At 37.3% G+C, this 15,391-nt stretch overlaps 1 protein-coding gene across 2 annotated transcripts; it reads left to right on the forward strand.

Moving 5' to 3' along the window:
- The first annotated feature begins 8,497 nt into the window (after positions 1-8,497).
- Positions 8,498-15,106, forward strand: LOC127799909 (nucleobase-ascorbate transporter 7-like). Of its 2 annotated transcripts, none has more exons than XM_052334188.1 (14): positions 8,498-10,141; positions 10,527-10,624; positions 10,792-10,986; positions 11,077-11,177; positions 11,275-11,350; positions 11,460-11,519; positions 11,621-11,805; positions 12,254-12,350; positions 12,795-12,881; positions 13,060-13,118; positions 13,717-13,808; positions 14,131-14,208; positions 14,395-14,555; positions 14,639-15,106. In XM_052334188.1, the coding sequence occupies exons 1-14, from the start codon at positions 9,997-9,999 to the stop codon at positions 14,855-14,857; spliced, it is 1,653 nt and encodes a 550-aa protein (XP_052190148.1). In that variant the 5' UTR covers positions 8,498-9,996; the 3' UTR covers positions 14,858-15,106. The 2 variants fall into 2 exon arrangements, with proteins under 2 accessions (XP_052190148.1, XP_052190149.1); XM_052334189.1 differs by having other exon boundaries at positions 10,123-10,141; positions 10,431-10,624; positions 14,639-15,104.
- The last annotated feature ends 285 nt before the right edge of the window (positions 15,107-15,391 follow it).

Below are 15,391 nucleotides of genomic sequence, written 5' to 3' on the forward strand. Positions count from 1 at the left end.
TCATAATGTCTTGAATGTATGATGGCATGTATAATATGCGAAACTATTGTCCCTATGTATTGAGATGCCTGTCATATATTATATTGTCTTATACATTTAAGGTTCATTTCTTTGAGGAGTCGTCATGGATGCAATAGAAGATTCTGTAGTCATAGAAATGGATGCAGTAAAAGTAGAGATGGCAAAATGGGCTTGGCCTGATGGGCTGGCCCGTTGGGGCTCGGCCTGGCACCGGGCTAGGGCCAGCATTTTGCTGGCCCATTTAAGGCCGGGCCGATTTGGCCTGGACCGCTTGGCTCGGCGGGCCAAATGGTGGCGGGTCGGGCTGGCCCGCTAATCGGCCACCCCCCCCCCCCCCCCCCACAGCCTGCTCCCAAACAGCCCGCGCCCCTCGCTCTCAGCCTTGCCTCTCGCCCTCGCCCTCACCCTCTGTCTCGCCCTTTGTCGCCCTCGCCCTCGTCTCGCCCTCGCCCTCACCTCGCCCTCTGTCTCGCCCTCGCTCTCGCCCTCGCTCGTCGCCCTCGCCCCTCAGTCGCCCGCGCCCCTCGCCCTTTCTCGCTCACTGCCTGCTGCTGCTCGCCCTTGCTCTCACGCCGCCTACCTGCTGTTGCCTAGCTAAAGGTAAGTTCAAGTTTTATTCCCCTGCTAAGTGTGATTCTTTTAAATGAATTGTGTTAATTATTTGCAGTGTGGATTCTTTTAAATTTGATCATAATTTAAAATGAATTGTTTTAATTGTTTACAGTGTGGATTCTTTTGTTAGAATGGATGGTGATGATCAAATTTCGAGAGGAATCCCTAGTAATGTTAATGAGGAATCCATATCACAATCACAATCAAAAAAGCCTAAGACTTTAACCTCTGATGTGTGGAACCATTTTGTGAAAATTGGTGTTGGTAGTGATGGCAAACCAAGGTGTAAATGCAAGGGGTGTGGTAAAGAATATTCATGTCCATTTAAATCAGGAACCTCTCATTTAAGTTGTCATATTCCTAAATGTATGATGATTTCTAACCGAGATGGTAAACGGGTCGGGTCGGCCCGGCCCGCCACCAAGTGGCCCGCGGGCCGGGCCAAATTGGCCCGCTTAAAAACGGGCCAGCAGATTGCTGGCCCTAGCCCGGCCCTACACGGGCCCGCGGACCAAACGGGCCAGCCCAGCCCGCGCAGATTTTTTTTTTTTTTTATTTCCTGTTTGATACCATTTTTGGCCATTTAGCCCACTTTGACTACGTGGCCCACTTCCGTTTACCTACTTCCTTCTTTAGTTGCAGGCCAATTCCCTTACACCTGCCATTCTCAAAGTTGTAATGTATTATATCAGAAGTTACAAAATAGACAAATAATTTTATAGATATTTAAAACAATTAAAATTAAATTAAATAAGAAAATGGCAGCCACCGCAACTAAAATGCTGTAAGGTTACATGTGGTGGCTTCCAACACCTTCAATGATAATTCATGTCCACTATGTGGTGGCTTCATATGAGCAAATGACAATATCTTACTATTCAACCTCCAATTGCCATCAACATAATGAACAGTAAGAGAAATAAATCCATGATTAGTGCATGCAGTCCAAACATCAGAAGTCAAACAAACTCTACCAGGAATTTGGGCCAATTGTTGTTTTAACTTCTCTTTCTCTATTTCATATGTTCTCAAGACATCCGTTTTAGCAGTATTTCTACAAATGAACTTACAATGTTCATTCAGAAACTTTTGGTAATTTCTAAACCCCTTCCACTCAACCATATTAAAGGGAGCACCATGTGAAATAATCATTTGAGCAATAAGTTCACGATTTACTTTAGGGTCAAATTTTTTTCTCTTCAACTTCCCTTCATAATCAATAAGCATATCTCCCGCATCATTATACTTAGAAATCATCATACATTTAGGAATATGACGACTTAAATGAGATGTTCCTGATTTAGATGGACATGAATATTCTTTACCACACCCCTTGCATTTACACCTTGGTTTGCCATCACTACCAACACCAATTTTCACAAAATGGTTCCACACATCAGAGGTTAAAGTCTTAGGCTTTTTTGATTGTGATTGTGATATGGATTTCTCATTAACATTACTAGGGATTCCTCTCGAAATTTGATCATCACCATCCATTCTAACAAAAGAATCCACACTGTAAACAATTAAAACAATTCATTTTAAATTATGATCAAATTTAAAAGAATCCACACTGCAAATAATTAACACAATTCATTTAAAAGAATCACACTTGGCAGGGGAATAAAACTTGAACTTATCTTTAGCTAGGCAACAGCAGGTAGGCGGCGTGAGAGCAAGGGCGAGCAGCAACAGGCAGTGAGCGAGAGAGGGCGAGGGGCGAGATTGAGAGCGAGGGGCGCGAGCGACAGAGGGCGAGCGAGGGCGACTGAGGGGTGAGGGCGGCGAGCGAGGGCGAGACAGAGGGCAAGCGAGAGCGAGGGGCGAGGTCGAGACGAGGGTGAGGGTGAGAGGCGAGGCTGAGAGCGAGGGGTGCGGGCTGTTTGGGAGCGAGTTGTTTGAGAGGGGGGGGGGGGTGTGGCCGATTAGCGGTCCGGCCTTAAATGGGCCAGCAAAATGCTGGCCCTAGCCCGGTGCCGGGCCGAGCCCCAACGGGCCAGCCCGTTGGGCCAAGCCCATTTTGCCATCTCTAATTTCTAAGTATAATGATGTGGGAGATATGCTTATTGATTATGAAAGGAAGTTGAAGAGAAAAAAATTTGACCGTAAAGTAAATCGTGAACTTATTGCTCAGATGATTATTTCACATGGTGCTCCCTTTAATATGGTTGAGTGGAAGGGGTTTAGAAATTACCAAAAGTTTCTGAATGAACATTGTAAGTTCATTTGTAGAAATATTGCTAAAGCGGATGTCTTGAGAACATATGAAATAGAGAAAGAGAAGTTAAAACAACAATTGGCCCAAATTCCTGGTAGAGTTTGTTTGACTTCTGATGTTTGGACTGCATGCACTAATCATAGATTTATTTCTCTTACTGTTCATTATGTTGATGGCAATTGGAAGTTGAATAGTAAGATATTGTCATTTGCTCATATGAAGCCACCACATAGTGGACATGAATTATCATTGAAGGTGTTGGAAGCCACCACATATAACCTTACAACATTTTAGTTGCGGTGGCTGCCATTTTCTTATTTAATTTAATTTTAATTATTTTAAATATTTGTAAAATTATTTGTCTATTTTGTAACTTCTGATATAATACATTACAACTTTGAGAATGGCAGGTGTAAGGGAATTGGCCTGCAACTAAAGAAGGAAGTAGGTAAACGGAAGTGGGCTACGTAGTCAAAGTGGGCTAAATGGCCAAAAATGGTATCAAACAGAAAAAAAAAAAAAATTTGGGCGGGCTGGGCTGGCCCGTGTAGGGCCAGGCTAGGGCCAGCAATCTGCTGGCCCGTTTTTAAGCGGGCTGATTTGGCCTGGCCCGCGGGCCACTTGGTGGCTGGCCGGGCCAGTCCGGCCCGGCCCGTTTGCCATCTCTGAGTAAAAGGTTTTATGGTTGTCATTTGGTAAGTACCCACACTTCGATAAGGACACTTGTTCGATGCATCTCAATACTTCATGTGTTAAAGAACATGTCAAGCCTTAATTCTACTAGGCGGGGTTAGCTACATGAATTCTAACTATCATCTCTATCTATGGCATTGCTTCTATAAGGCCTTTATAACTCGTATCATGCCCAAGAGTTCCGCACCAAATTTTTCTTGGTCTTGTTTTGTCTCTTTTGTTAAAGACTTTTTTCATTCTATCCACTTTCCATATAAGCTTCTATTGGTTTTCTTCTCAATTATCTGACCATTTTAATCGCGTCTCCTGCATCTTATTTTTAATAGAAGTCACTTTGAGCTTATTACGAATACATCTTTTTTAATTCTATCATTTCTTGTATGGCCATATTTCCGCTGCAACATCCTTCTCTCCATTTTACTTATATTTTGCACATATTGGTGCTTTGCTTTCTAATATTATGTTCCATACAAGGTACAATAATGTTGGTCTTACAGTTGTCTTATGAAAATTTTCTTTTAGCTTTAATAAAATTTTACAATAATATAAAATGTGGAAATGCTTTTCTGTTTAGCTATTATGTATTAATTTTTTTTGGTAACATCATTGTTAATCTCTCTGTCTTTTTGGATATTTGACTCAAGATATCTGAACTGATCTTTTTTTTTGGGATCACTTGATCTTCAAGTCTCACTATGATGTGATCCCCACGAAGGAAGGTGAGACCCAACGCTCAATAGTGGTTCTTTTGCCAAGGATCGTTCTAAAACAGATTCGTAATAAAGAAAATAAAGGACCTTGACCCGTTATCTATAAAGAGATAAGAACCAAAGGTATAAAAAGGTAGGGTTGACGCCACACTCAAGATATATGAGAAGGGTTGTGAGTGATAAGTCAAGAATGAACGTCACAAGATGAAATCTTGATAAGTTCAAAAGTAGTTCGTTAAAGAACCAAAGAGAAAACTCTCACTAATAATATTGTCAAAAAACTGCATTCCTCTTGGGTTACATTGGCTTATATAGCCGAACTCAAATTCTAAATTAGAAGGAAATAAACCAAATCCTAGGCATAGTAGGAATTGATTACAAGAAGGAAATAGCATAATCTGATAAAGAAACAAGAATTATCTAAAATAGAAAAGATTTAAAACAAAGGAGGAAATAAGGGAAGCTTGGATCTTATCAATCAATCATCCCCACATCTTGTCAATCAATCAATCATCCCCAAATCTTGCAAATCTTGTCAATCAATCAACCAATCAATCAATCAATCCCAAATCTTGCAATCTTGTCAATCAATCAACTAATCAATCAATCAACCCCAAATCTTGCAACCTTGCAAATCTTCTCAATCAATCAATCATTCCCAAATCTTGCAATCAAATCAATCAACCCCAAATCTTCTCAATCAATCAATCAATCAACCCAGATTACTTTCAGAGACTTGGATAACATTGACAAAGCATTGACTATCTTGAATACTTAATTCGGGCATATTAGAATTTTGAACGATCCTTGAATTTGAGATGTGTTCAATTAGCCCATTTAATGCTCTCGTAATTTTCTTGGTTCGTGCCCTTGTCATTGGACCTCCATGGATGCTTAACGGGTCTTGTGGGGTTTTAGCTATGTGACTTGCATCATTACTATATCATGGATTATTGTTTTTTTACTGCACTTACATTACTTATATTAGGTATTCAATTTGTTCAACTTAAAATCTTTTTGATTTTAAAGTGTTCCTCCAATCTTGAGCTTATATTCATGCCTTGCTTTGTCTTATCCACCAAGACAATGTCATTTGCAAAATAAGGTATGTATGCTTGGATGTGTTTATTGAGTTCATTTGTTATTAGGGCAAAGAGATAAGGGTTTAATGTGGATCTCTACTGTAGTTCAATTGTAATTGAAAAAGTCTTAGTATCTCTTGTACGAGTTCTGCCACGTGTTCTATGCCATGACATATTTCTTAAATAATCAACATATAAGCAGTTCAAACTCATTCATTCTCTATGACCCTTCGTAAGACTTTTCCTGGGACTTTGTTATAAGTGTTTTCTAAATATATAAACACTATATATAAATCCTTGTGTTTATCTCTATATCTTTTTATTAGGTGTCTGAAAAAGTATATAGTTTCCGTTGTTGATCTATTAGGCATGAAACAAAATTTCACACCTTTTTTTCTCTTCTTAACCTTTTGCTTAATTACTCTCTCCCAAGGTTTCATAGTATGGCTCATTAGCTTAATTCTTCTCTACTTTTCACAACTTTGAATATTAATTTTGTTTTACAAATAGGTACTAGAGCGATTCTTCTCCGTTTGTCAAGCATTCCTCTTTGATTTAAGTATCACATCGAGTATTTTTGTTAACCACAAAATATCTTCTGCTCCTATGCATTTCTATGTTTCTACTGGAATATCATCTGGTCCAACTGTTTTATCATTTTTATCTTTTTTATGCTTGTTTCACTTCTTTTGGACCAATACATCTATAAATTATGTTTATCTAAAAAATACATCTATAAGATATGTTCTATATTCTTTAGAATTACTAAAATGTCCAAATGTAATATTTATTTCTCCACATTCATTGAATAGATTCAAGAAATACTCATTTTTCACTGTACTTGAGCAAGACATGTGTTGCTCGGAGGGTTATACCCTAACAAAATGATATTTTGTCTAGAATTCATGATAAGAATATCCGATGGTGTATTCACATTGACTGTTAACTACCTAATGCAACCCCCCTCGGTTGTAATAAGATATAATACCTTCAACACTATAGGAGATTACTGAACCCCAGGTGCAATTTCTTTATGCATCTTAGTGACATTTTAATTTTTAGATTGGTGAAGTTATCTTTTGTAATTGGCAGTTTGATATGTTGATTATGAACTCTGAAATACATGGTTAGAAAATTAAGTTTCATCTTGTTTAATAATTTGGATAAAGTTGATCTATAAATGACATAAACAGTAATGCAATTATATCTCTAATCAGCTCTATCCATGATCATATCTTCTGTGTTTTATATAAAAACACATAATTTTTTGGCATGCATGCACTGGGTTTCATGGTCAAACTTTTGAAAATCGTTGTTTTGATGATGTTCTTGTTATGTAATATCCATTTTGCGTGTTCATATCTGTCTCTTGGGTGCTAATGTGACATTTCTTAAATAATTTTGGAGCTGAAAATTTAGGAAATGAGAGCACTTATCCTTTAGAGTATGTAGTGTGATGTTTAGTATTTCTGCAGTGCAGTAGCTAACTTAGTGGCCGTATGTCTGGTTTTGGTTCACTGTGGCTATTTCAATTGGTTTCAACTCTCCTGACTTTATTCAGGGAGTTTTCGTTATGATATTGCTGGCAGTTACGACGTTTATGTTCCATATTCCAGCTGTTTGTTGAACCTTTCTGCCTTTTACTTCTGGTTGTCATTCTTCCTGGCTTACATGTTATAACTGAGTTGTTTCTTTTGTTGGAAACGTGATGGCCCTTCACTGAAGCAGCATCTGGTTCTTTTTCCTGAAACTGAGAGCAGCAGATAATGAATATTCCCTTGCTGTTTGTGTATGTGTGTGTTATATTTTTATATTGTTCTTGTGCAGAGTTTTAGCTAATTATGTTTGAGAAATTGATTAAAAAAAAAAAATGTGACTAGCTCCATCCATGGTAACATATATTGGTAGGTATAGAGTTTGGTAGTAATACCGCATAAGATAACATCTTATTCACAGAAATTTTAATGATAAGTGATGAATAATAAAAAATGCTATATTAATTATATGACAATCAGTAATGAAAGATAAGTTCAATAACCTATTTGGAAATATGTAATATGTATGCATGTAATTTGTTTTAAAGTTTCTCTTTGGATAACTTATACACTTGCATTGATTAGACACACAATACAATACACCAATGTAAGATTGTCACTCCTAATTGTCCAAGTAGCATTTCCAAATTTAGAACTAGATTAATTGAGTTTTTTTCTCTAACAAAATCTTGACAGCTCTCTTAATATTGTTTTTATTGCAGTCAAAATGTTTTCTTTTTATCCTTGAATATTTGCATAAATTTAAGATTTTTATATTGTACAAATTAAATAATTAATGATTGCATTGGAAGTAAAAGCGCAAACCATCACTCTGTCGAACCGGCTCTTATTTCAATCTGTGCTGGACTGATCAATATACCAATAATCAAGTCTTCAGTCAACTGGTGGAATTCATCGCATCAACCTGAGAGCATTGGACGATCTGGTACATCCATACATGTTCCTATGCCCATTCCAATCTAGTCTAACTTTGCTAACTCCCCCTCAACCTGTATCTTGTTCATTCTGGAAACATGTCTTCCTATTCCATCTTTTCTCGAATCTCTTTTAATGGAAGAAATAGAAGCTTGAGAAGGAATACCAAAACCTAATTCACTTACTGAGTGTCTTTGCACATTTGCATTTCTAGAATTAATAAATAAGAGATTTAAAAAAAATATTTAGATTTCCAAGTAGGGATGGCAATTTGTACTCGTCCTATGGGTCCCATCCAAACCTAGCTTGATGAAAATGGGTTTTTCTTGATCAATTCGAGTTAGGGTTTGGGGAAAACCTAAGGTGCACAAATTAGGTTTGGGGCAGGGACGGGGTTAGTACTCCGTGCCCCAAATCCAACTGTATTATATGCATTATATATATACATATATGAACATTTCAGGTTATTATTTATATTTTAACTCATAAATAAGTTCTTAAGTTTGTGAAGGATCAAATTGCATTGTTGTTTTTTATGAAGCATCAAATGATGCCAAAAAGATGGGGGGTCACTTGGCAACCGTGGGCTGCCCTTTGGGCGCCTACTGGATGGCCATTTGGGCAGCCTCTTTTTGGCCCAAGCCCAAGCCTTTTCATTTTTGTCTGTTAGCCTGCTGCAGATTGTGTTGCCTTTATGCTGTTCCATCGCAGCCATCTAGTTGCATTATTTATTGCGCGGCCTCGAGATTGGTGAAGCCATCGGAAGACGAAGAAAGAGAGGGGGTGGCTGAGAGTTGTTCATTTTTGTTAGTTTTATTCTCTCTCTCTCTCTCTGTAAATGCTTTGTACAGTCTTCGTCCTCCTTTCATTCTTCTGTGTTCTCTGGTTCGTTTAAGATAAGCTCTTAACCTGTATTAAGTGGTTTTTGAGCGTTGTTAGAGAACCAGGGTTGTCCGTTTTTGTGTTGTTTGTATGAGTGTAATCGAATTTATTCATATAGTGCAGTGAGTTTTTCTCACCGAAGCTCAAGTGGACGTAACCCTGATTTGGGGTGAACCACTATAAATCTTTTGCCTCTTGTTACGTTTTTGTTTTTGATATATGCTGTGTTTGAGTTATATGTTTTTATACTCTCGGCCATCAATGTTTATTCAGCAGTGTGTGATTTTGGCTTGAGCGAGTGTTTGCTATCGCCTGTTATCTGTAACATGCATTAAAAATATTATTTTGAATTTTGATGTATAATTTAAAATTTATAATCTTAATTTTTGTTGGATGTTTTCATTTTAATTACAGATATAAAGTTTTAGATGTTGCAATTTCTTCTTATTTTAATATTATTTTGACTTTAATCACATGTTTGGATAGGTTTGGGACGAGTTTCGGGTGGCCTTAGGGTTGATTTGGTGTGGTTTGGGTAGATGATTTAGGGAACAGGTTCCTTGCAAGGATCCCTGAACCCTGTGGGGACAGGGTTGGGGTTGACTTTCCCTTTTCGTTTGAGTTTGGGTTTGGAGATCAGATTGGGAGTTCTGGTTTGGACTCGGGGATGGCACTCTGCCTTCCCTACTTCCAAGCTTAAAGGCGTCCTTAGTACCAACCATTACCTAATAGATTCAAAATAATAATTTAGGTTACTGAAGAATATTTGATTTCCTAAATTATATAATATTCTATTTAGGCACTGAATTGATTACTAAGCATTACTTGCGCACTCTTTTAGGCATTTGAAATAATGGCATTTCTTAAGTTATAAAGCAATTAATGTAGTGAGGGTTTTTTATGTTTAATTGGTGCCAATTAGGAAATGACATGTTATTCTGGGTATTTTTAGAATTAAAAAATCAGAAAGAAGAAAAATTAGATTGAGGATTTGGGCTATATATTAATATAGATTTAGTATTAGAGCAAAAGATTAAAAGTACTTTTACAAATTATACAGTATAATCATGTTTCATAACTCCCGTTAATTATTTAAAAAGTTGTAACTGCAAAATTCAGGTTGATATTTAGCAAATCTTTTCATATCAAAACATCATTGAGAATTTAATTAGGTCATATTTTGTGTATTCATTACTTTGTAACAGCCAAGTATCATATCACACTTCTCACAACGTGGACTGTTAGACAAGGAAAAGGTGCAAGGTAACTATCCAGTTCCTCTCCTTGAACCCTCTCTGAGCTGCAGGATGGCAAAATATGGCGGTGGTGGCAGCTGTAGCTGTGACTGTTGCTGTGTCCATAGCAGAGCTAGTGTAGAGGAGATAAAGCCACATCCTGTGACAGAGCAGCTCCCAGGCATTCAATATTGCGTTAACAGTCCCCCTCATTGGTGTCTGTCACTCTTTTCCTTTACTTTCATGCATTCTACATCTTCTTGCATCTTATATTCTTGCAATGGCTGAATTTACTTTATCTATATCTGTCTATGTATGTATGAATATAACTTGTTTTTAATTTTTTTCTTTGAAACTTGAATTCAGAAGTAAAATATTCAAGCTTTTTCTAAAGTTTTTTATACAAGATCTTGAGGCAGCTTTCAGATTGCTGTTATTTTGATCAAAATGAATTTTGTTCTTTTCTCCTGAACGTTACCTGAATTAGAAATTTCTCATTGCCTCAGGGAAGTACATTTTATTTAAAAACAAGATGATGAAATTACTTCTATGATCAGAACTCGGACCTGGAGTTAACTAGTTTCTAAGTTCTGATAATGCAGCTGAAGCTATTCTTTTGGGATTCCAGCATTATGTCATAACTCTAGGAACTACAGTCTTTATTCCAAGCATGTTTGTCAACCAAATGGGAGGTAGCAATGTAAGGATACATTCTCCTGTTTTGTTAATTGCCTTTATTTTCTCTCCAATTCTCACTAGTTTTTCTATTCCAAAAGGAAACTGAAGATTGTCTTGTTTCCATACAATTCTCTCCGATGTGGATCTGCATCTATCTTCATTGAGTACTTTTAATAACTTTGCCCACAGGTTGAGAAGGCCAAGGTGATACAAACTTTACTCTTCGTGTCAGGATTGAGCACGCTATTGCAGTCCTTATTTGGTACCCGGCTCCCATCAGTAATTGGTGGTTCATATGCTTATATCATTCCCATAAGCTCCATTCTACATGTGAAAAGATATCAAATGTCACCAGAGCCTTGCGATGCAGATTGTGGATACCAGGTACCTGATCTTTCTTTTTTCATTAATTTTTATGCACTTCCTATGAATGGTGTTGGTCCAGTTTTGGCCTTAATGATGGTCTTTTTTCAGAGGTTTGAGCGGACAATGAGAGAAATGCAGGGTGCTTTGATTGTTGCATCATGTTTCCAGATGCTTATCGGTTTCCTGGGCATATGGAGAAATATTTTAAGGTCAGAATTGCAAAAAGGGCAGCTCTGTTTCACAGATTATTTTTTGCACAGATACCAGATAAATTTTTGTTTTCTGTTGCTTTTGCATCTGTTGCAGGTTTATTACTCCTCTTTCTATGGTTCCTCTCATGACTATGACTGGATTTGGGCTCTATTATCTTGGTTTCCCGCTGGTACGGTTTATTCCCTTAAAGTTATCTTCATGTGGAAAAATTGGAGATTAAGCTATTTTCCCATGAAGTTATTTATTCAAAATGGTTTCTTTTGTTTTTATTCTTACAGGTGGTAAAGTGTGTTGAAATTGGGCTCCTGGAGTTAATTTTAGTAATTATCATCTCACAGGCAAGCATCTATAACTGTCAAATGCTCAGTTATCCAATCTACTTTAGTGATGTTTTATTAAGAGTTCTCTGCCACTCTCAATTCTGGTACACCTTTTGCAGTATCTTCCTCATTATTTGAAAATGAAGAGACGTATATATGATAGATATGCTGTTATGCTCTCAGTTCCTTTTTTGTGGGTTTTTGCACAAGTGCTGACATCCAGTGGTGCGTACCACAAAGCTTCTTCAGAATCTCAGGCTGTCTGTCGCACTGATCGTGCTGGACTCATCAGTGGGGCTCCCTGGTGAGAAAATTGTTCTTTCACCCTGTACTTTGTCTAGGGGCATATATATTTCTTATCTGCCTGAATTTTGAGCTTCTTCTTCTTTTTCTTCTTCTTATGTTTTTCACACATGCACTTCAATTACTCTATGTCCAACTCTCTCTGCCTCCACTTTGAGGTTCTTCTTCTTATTGAAGAAGGAATATCAAACCAAAATGGTAATATATAATTTTAATATACTCTTAAGGTACAGCTCCTACGACCACATCTAAAGTAATATTGCCTCAACTACTACCTCTTTACTTTGAAAAAGAGAAGCTATGTTACGGTTACCATTTGGACTTGCTTGTTATTGTGCTTAAATCACAGTTTTTGTTATTTTTAACAAAAACAATGCACAACTCCTTTACCCTTCTTTTTACATCTCTAAACATTGTAACAGTAACATGTCTTTTGTTGCCACTTGCAGGATATACATCCCATATCCATTCCAGTGGGGAATGCCCACCTTTAAGGCAGGTGAAGCTTTTGCAGTGATGGCAGCTTCATTTGTTGCTTCTGTTGAGGTTTGCTCCTTACAAGAGCTTTTATGATGTCCTTGATGAAAGGCATCCAAATGCATTAGCTCCCCATTTACATGGGTTGGGGGGTCATTTTTATATGCAGCTTTCTTACCGTTTGCAAAGATGTTTCCACACCTTGGATTGATGACCTTCCTTTTCAAAGGAACAACCTTATTGTTGCTACCAAAGCTTGCCCGTTATGATATTCCTTGATAATTAAATAAATTATATGATACTATGCCTCCTCACTCTGTTCTTCTAAACAATTGATCAGATAAATAATACATGAAAAAAGGGAGAACAAATGGCCCCTACTCACTCCTTGATAAAGGGAGGAAACCTCTTGTTTTCATAAATTGTGCATTCAAGGAAAGAAATTATTTATGTATTTAAACAACTTCAGAAACTCTTAAATTTGGATGGGCAATCTCTGTATAATTTTTGCAGTCTACTGCTACATTTCTTGTGACAGCAAGATATGGGAGTGCCACACCTGTTCCAGCTTCTGTTCTTAGTCGCGGTATTAGCTGGCTGGTAATCTCTTAGGCTATTTTGGAATGAGGAATTTTTAATGGAAAAGAAAATGAATATTTCCTAGGTGCATGTACCTAAGAATATACATTTTCCTTCCATAAGTTCCAAACATAACCTCTTTCAAGATTAAATACCTTAGCTTTTGTTGATTAATGCAAGTTGTACACTATGGTTTCAGGGATTTGGGACTTTCCTAACTGGCATCTTTGGCACTGTGACTGGGTCTACTGCATCAGTGTAATAAACTTGAGCTCCAGAAGAAATTTTTTTGTTTGAACACATGATGCTATTGTTGTATTCGGTTGAGGACTTTTATCCACCCTGCCTCCTGTTCAATTGACTTGACTTGGCAGATAATTATTTTAATTGTATTGACCTCCTATAGGGATTGAGAGATTAGTGCTTACTTATGTTAGGAGAAGAAGGAAGATTGGGAAGAATTCTACATAAATAGGATTAGATTTATTTTATTTGTTTCTTATTTTCAAAATGTTGGGAGTTTGGTTATTAGAGTTCTCCTTTATTTTGGTTTCTCATACAATTATAACTTGTTTTTTCTGTATAAATAGGAATGTGATTTGAGGTACAAATCCATAAACTAAAGTTGTCCTTTTGTGAAGTTTTTATATCTGCTGCCAATTGGGAGGCATCTTTCTTCTTCCAATGGTTTGTCTGGTGCTCTTGACAAAATAAAACCCTTTTCACTACCCATGAAATAGTGTCGGCACCTCGTTCTGCATCCAAGATGGGCATTCTGAAGTGAAGAAGAAAGGACTAGTTTATGAACCATCCGATCCCAGGATGTTTAATCATGATTTCTTTATTCTATATGCAGTGAGAATGCTGGTTCATTGGCCTTGACTAGAGTTGGAAGCCGACGAGTCATTCAAATATCAGTTGCCTTTATGATATTCTTCTCTATATTAGGTTTGCTCGTCCTACCCCATTTTCTAATATGATGCATTTTTCGCCTAAGTTGTTGGAAGAAATGATTAATTGTACTGTATCAGCAGGAAACTAGTAGTCTGTGGGCAGAGCATGGAAAAGGATTACTAATATTCATCCTTCAGTAATTATTTTTTAATTTTTGAGTTGTGTGAAGAAAGAAATGCGACCTCAAGTATCTGGAGAATGTGGATTGTATTGTTATTTTCTATTATTACTTTGTTTTTGACTTTCCTCTTAGCAAGTTGATAAGATTTGAGATGTTTCAATCATTTCTCATAAAGAACTTGACATGTCTTACCAGGCAAATTCGGAGCATTTTTTGCTTCAATACCTCTGCCAGTTCTAGCAGCTTTGAATTGTGTCTTCTACAGCTATGCATGTAAGTACACTTTTTCAATGAATCATATTCCAGACTGCCTTCTGATTATTGGCTGATTATACCATGATAAGTTCTGTTTTTTGTTTTTGTTATTAGATTTTAGAGCAATTCAAAACGAAGAGTAGACATATTTGCTTGCAAAGCAGTTGACTGAGTTTACCATGGTCTGTTATGTTTCATCTACAGCTTCAGCAGGCCTCGGTCTTCTCCAATATTGCAATTTGAACAGTTTCAGAACAAAATTCATATTAGGCTTATCCTTCCTCCTGGGCCTTTCAATACCACAATACTTCAGGGAGCATCAGCTTAGCACCGGGGCCAGTCCTGTTCGCACACACGCCAGATGGGTACGTACTTTCAACACAATCCTGTGCAATTCTGGTTTCGCTAGCATTTGTTGATGCTGGCCTTCTCATTTGAAAACCTGCAGTTCAATGACATGGTGACCGTCATCTTTACGTCTCACACGGTGGTGGCTGCCTCGGTCGCGGTGCTGCTGGATTGCACTCTGTGTCGCGAGGATGACGAAACTCGGAAAGATAGAGGCTCGCATTGGTGGGAGAAGTTCGCTTCATATAATACAGATGTTAGGAGCCATGATTTTTATCGTCTGCCATTCAAACTGGACAAGTTTTTCCCACCTCTGTAAGTTATTTGTAGCCCCCCTTGGTTGGCTACCGTCGTTACTTCATTCTTTTGTTTTCTTCTGGCTGGATGATGAGGGCAAACTCAAAATAATTTGCTATTCCTGTTTGATGAACCATCATCATCAACCTCTGCTACCTGTTAATTATTACCATAATTCGAAAGTTCTCTCTCGTCTCTTTCTACGAGATTTTGTCATATACATATACATATATATATGTATGAGATTTGCTTTAACATGCCCTCTTTGTTAATTTTTCAATTAAGCTTACAGTAATATGCTTGGAGTTAAAATTTTCATTGGGGAAAATTCTGCAAAAAGAGTTTTAACACTTCTTAGGAATGTTAAAATTTTATGTATGTATGGCGTATTTTTTTTATACTTAAAATCTTTTTTGAAGGATTATTTTTGCAACTCTTAGCAAGTGCATTAATTATTTTTTTGAAATTTTTTTTCGTGAGGATTTAGAATTTTGGTGAGGTTTTGTTAGGCTAAAGATAATTTAGGTATAATTTTTATAAAATTAGTAAAATTTGC

This window comes from Diospyros lotus, chromosome 4 (assembly GCF_014633365.1).
Source record: "Diospyros lotus cultivar Yz01 chromosome 4, ASM1463336v1, whole genome shotgun sequence".
NCBI classification, from domain to species: domain Eukaryota; kingdom Viridiplantae; phylum Streptophyta; class Magnoliopsida; order Ericales; family Ebenaceae; genus Diospyros; species Diospyros lotus.

What these genes read in the sequence shown, in the direction of transcription:
- LOC127799909 (XM_052334188.1), top strand. Translation starts at nt 9,997, where the DNA reads ATGGCAAAATATGGCGGTGGTGGCAGCTGTAGCTGTGACTGTTGCTGT. An exon ending in ATGCAGATTGTGGATACCAG is followed by an intron (nt 10,987 to 11,076) that starts GTACCTGATCTT and finishes GTCTTTTTTCAG; the next exon opens with AGGTTTGAGCGGACAATGAG. An exon ending in ACTGGGTCTACTGCATCAGT is followed by an intron (nt 13,119 to 13,716) that starts GTAATAAACTTG and finishes TTCTATATGCAG; the next exon opens with TGAGAATGCTGGTTCATTGG.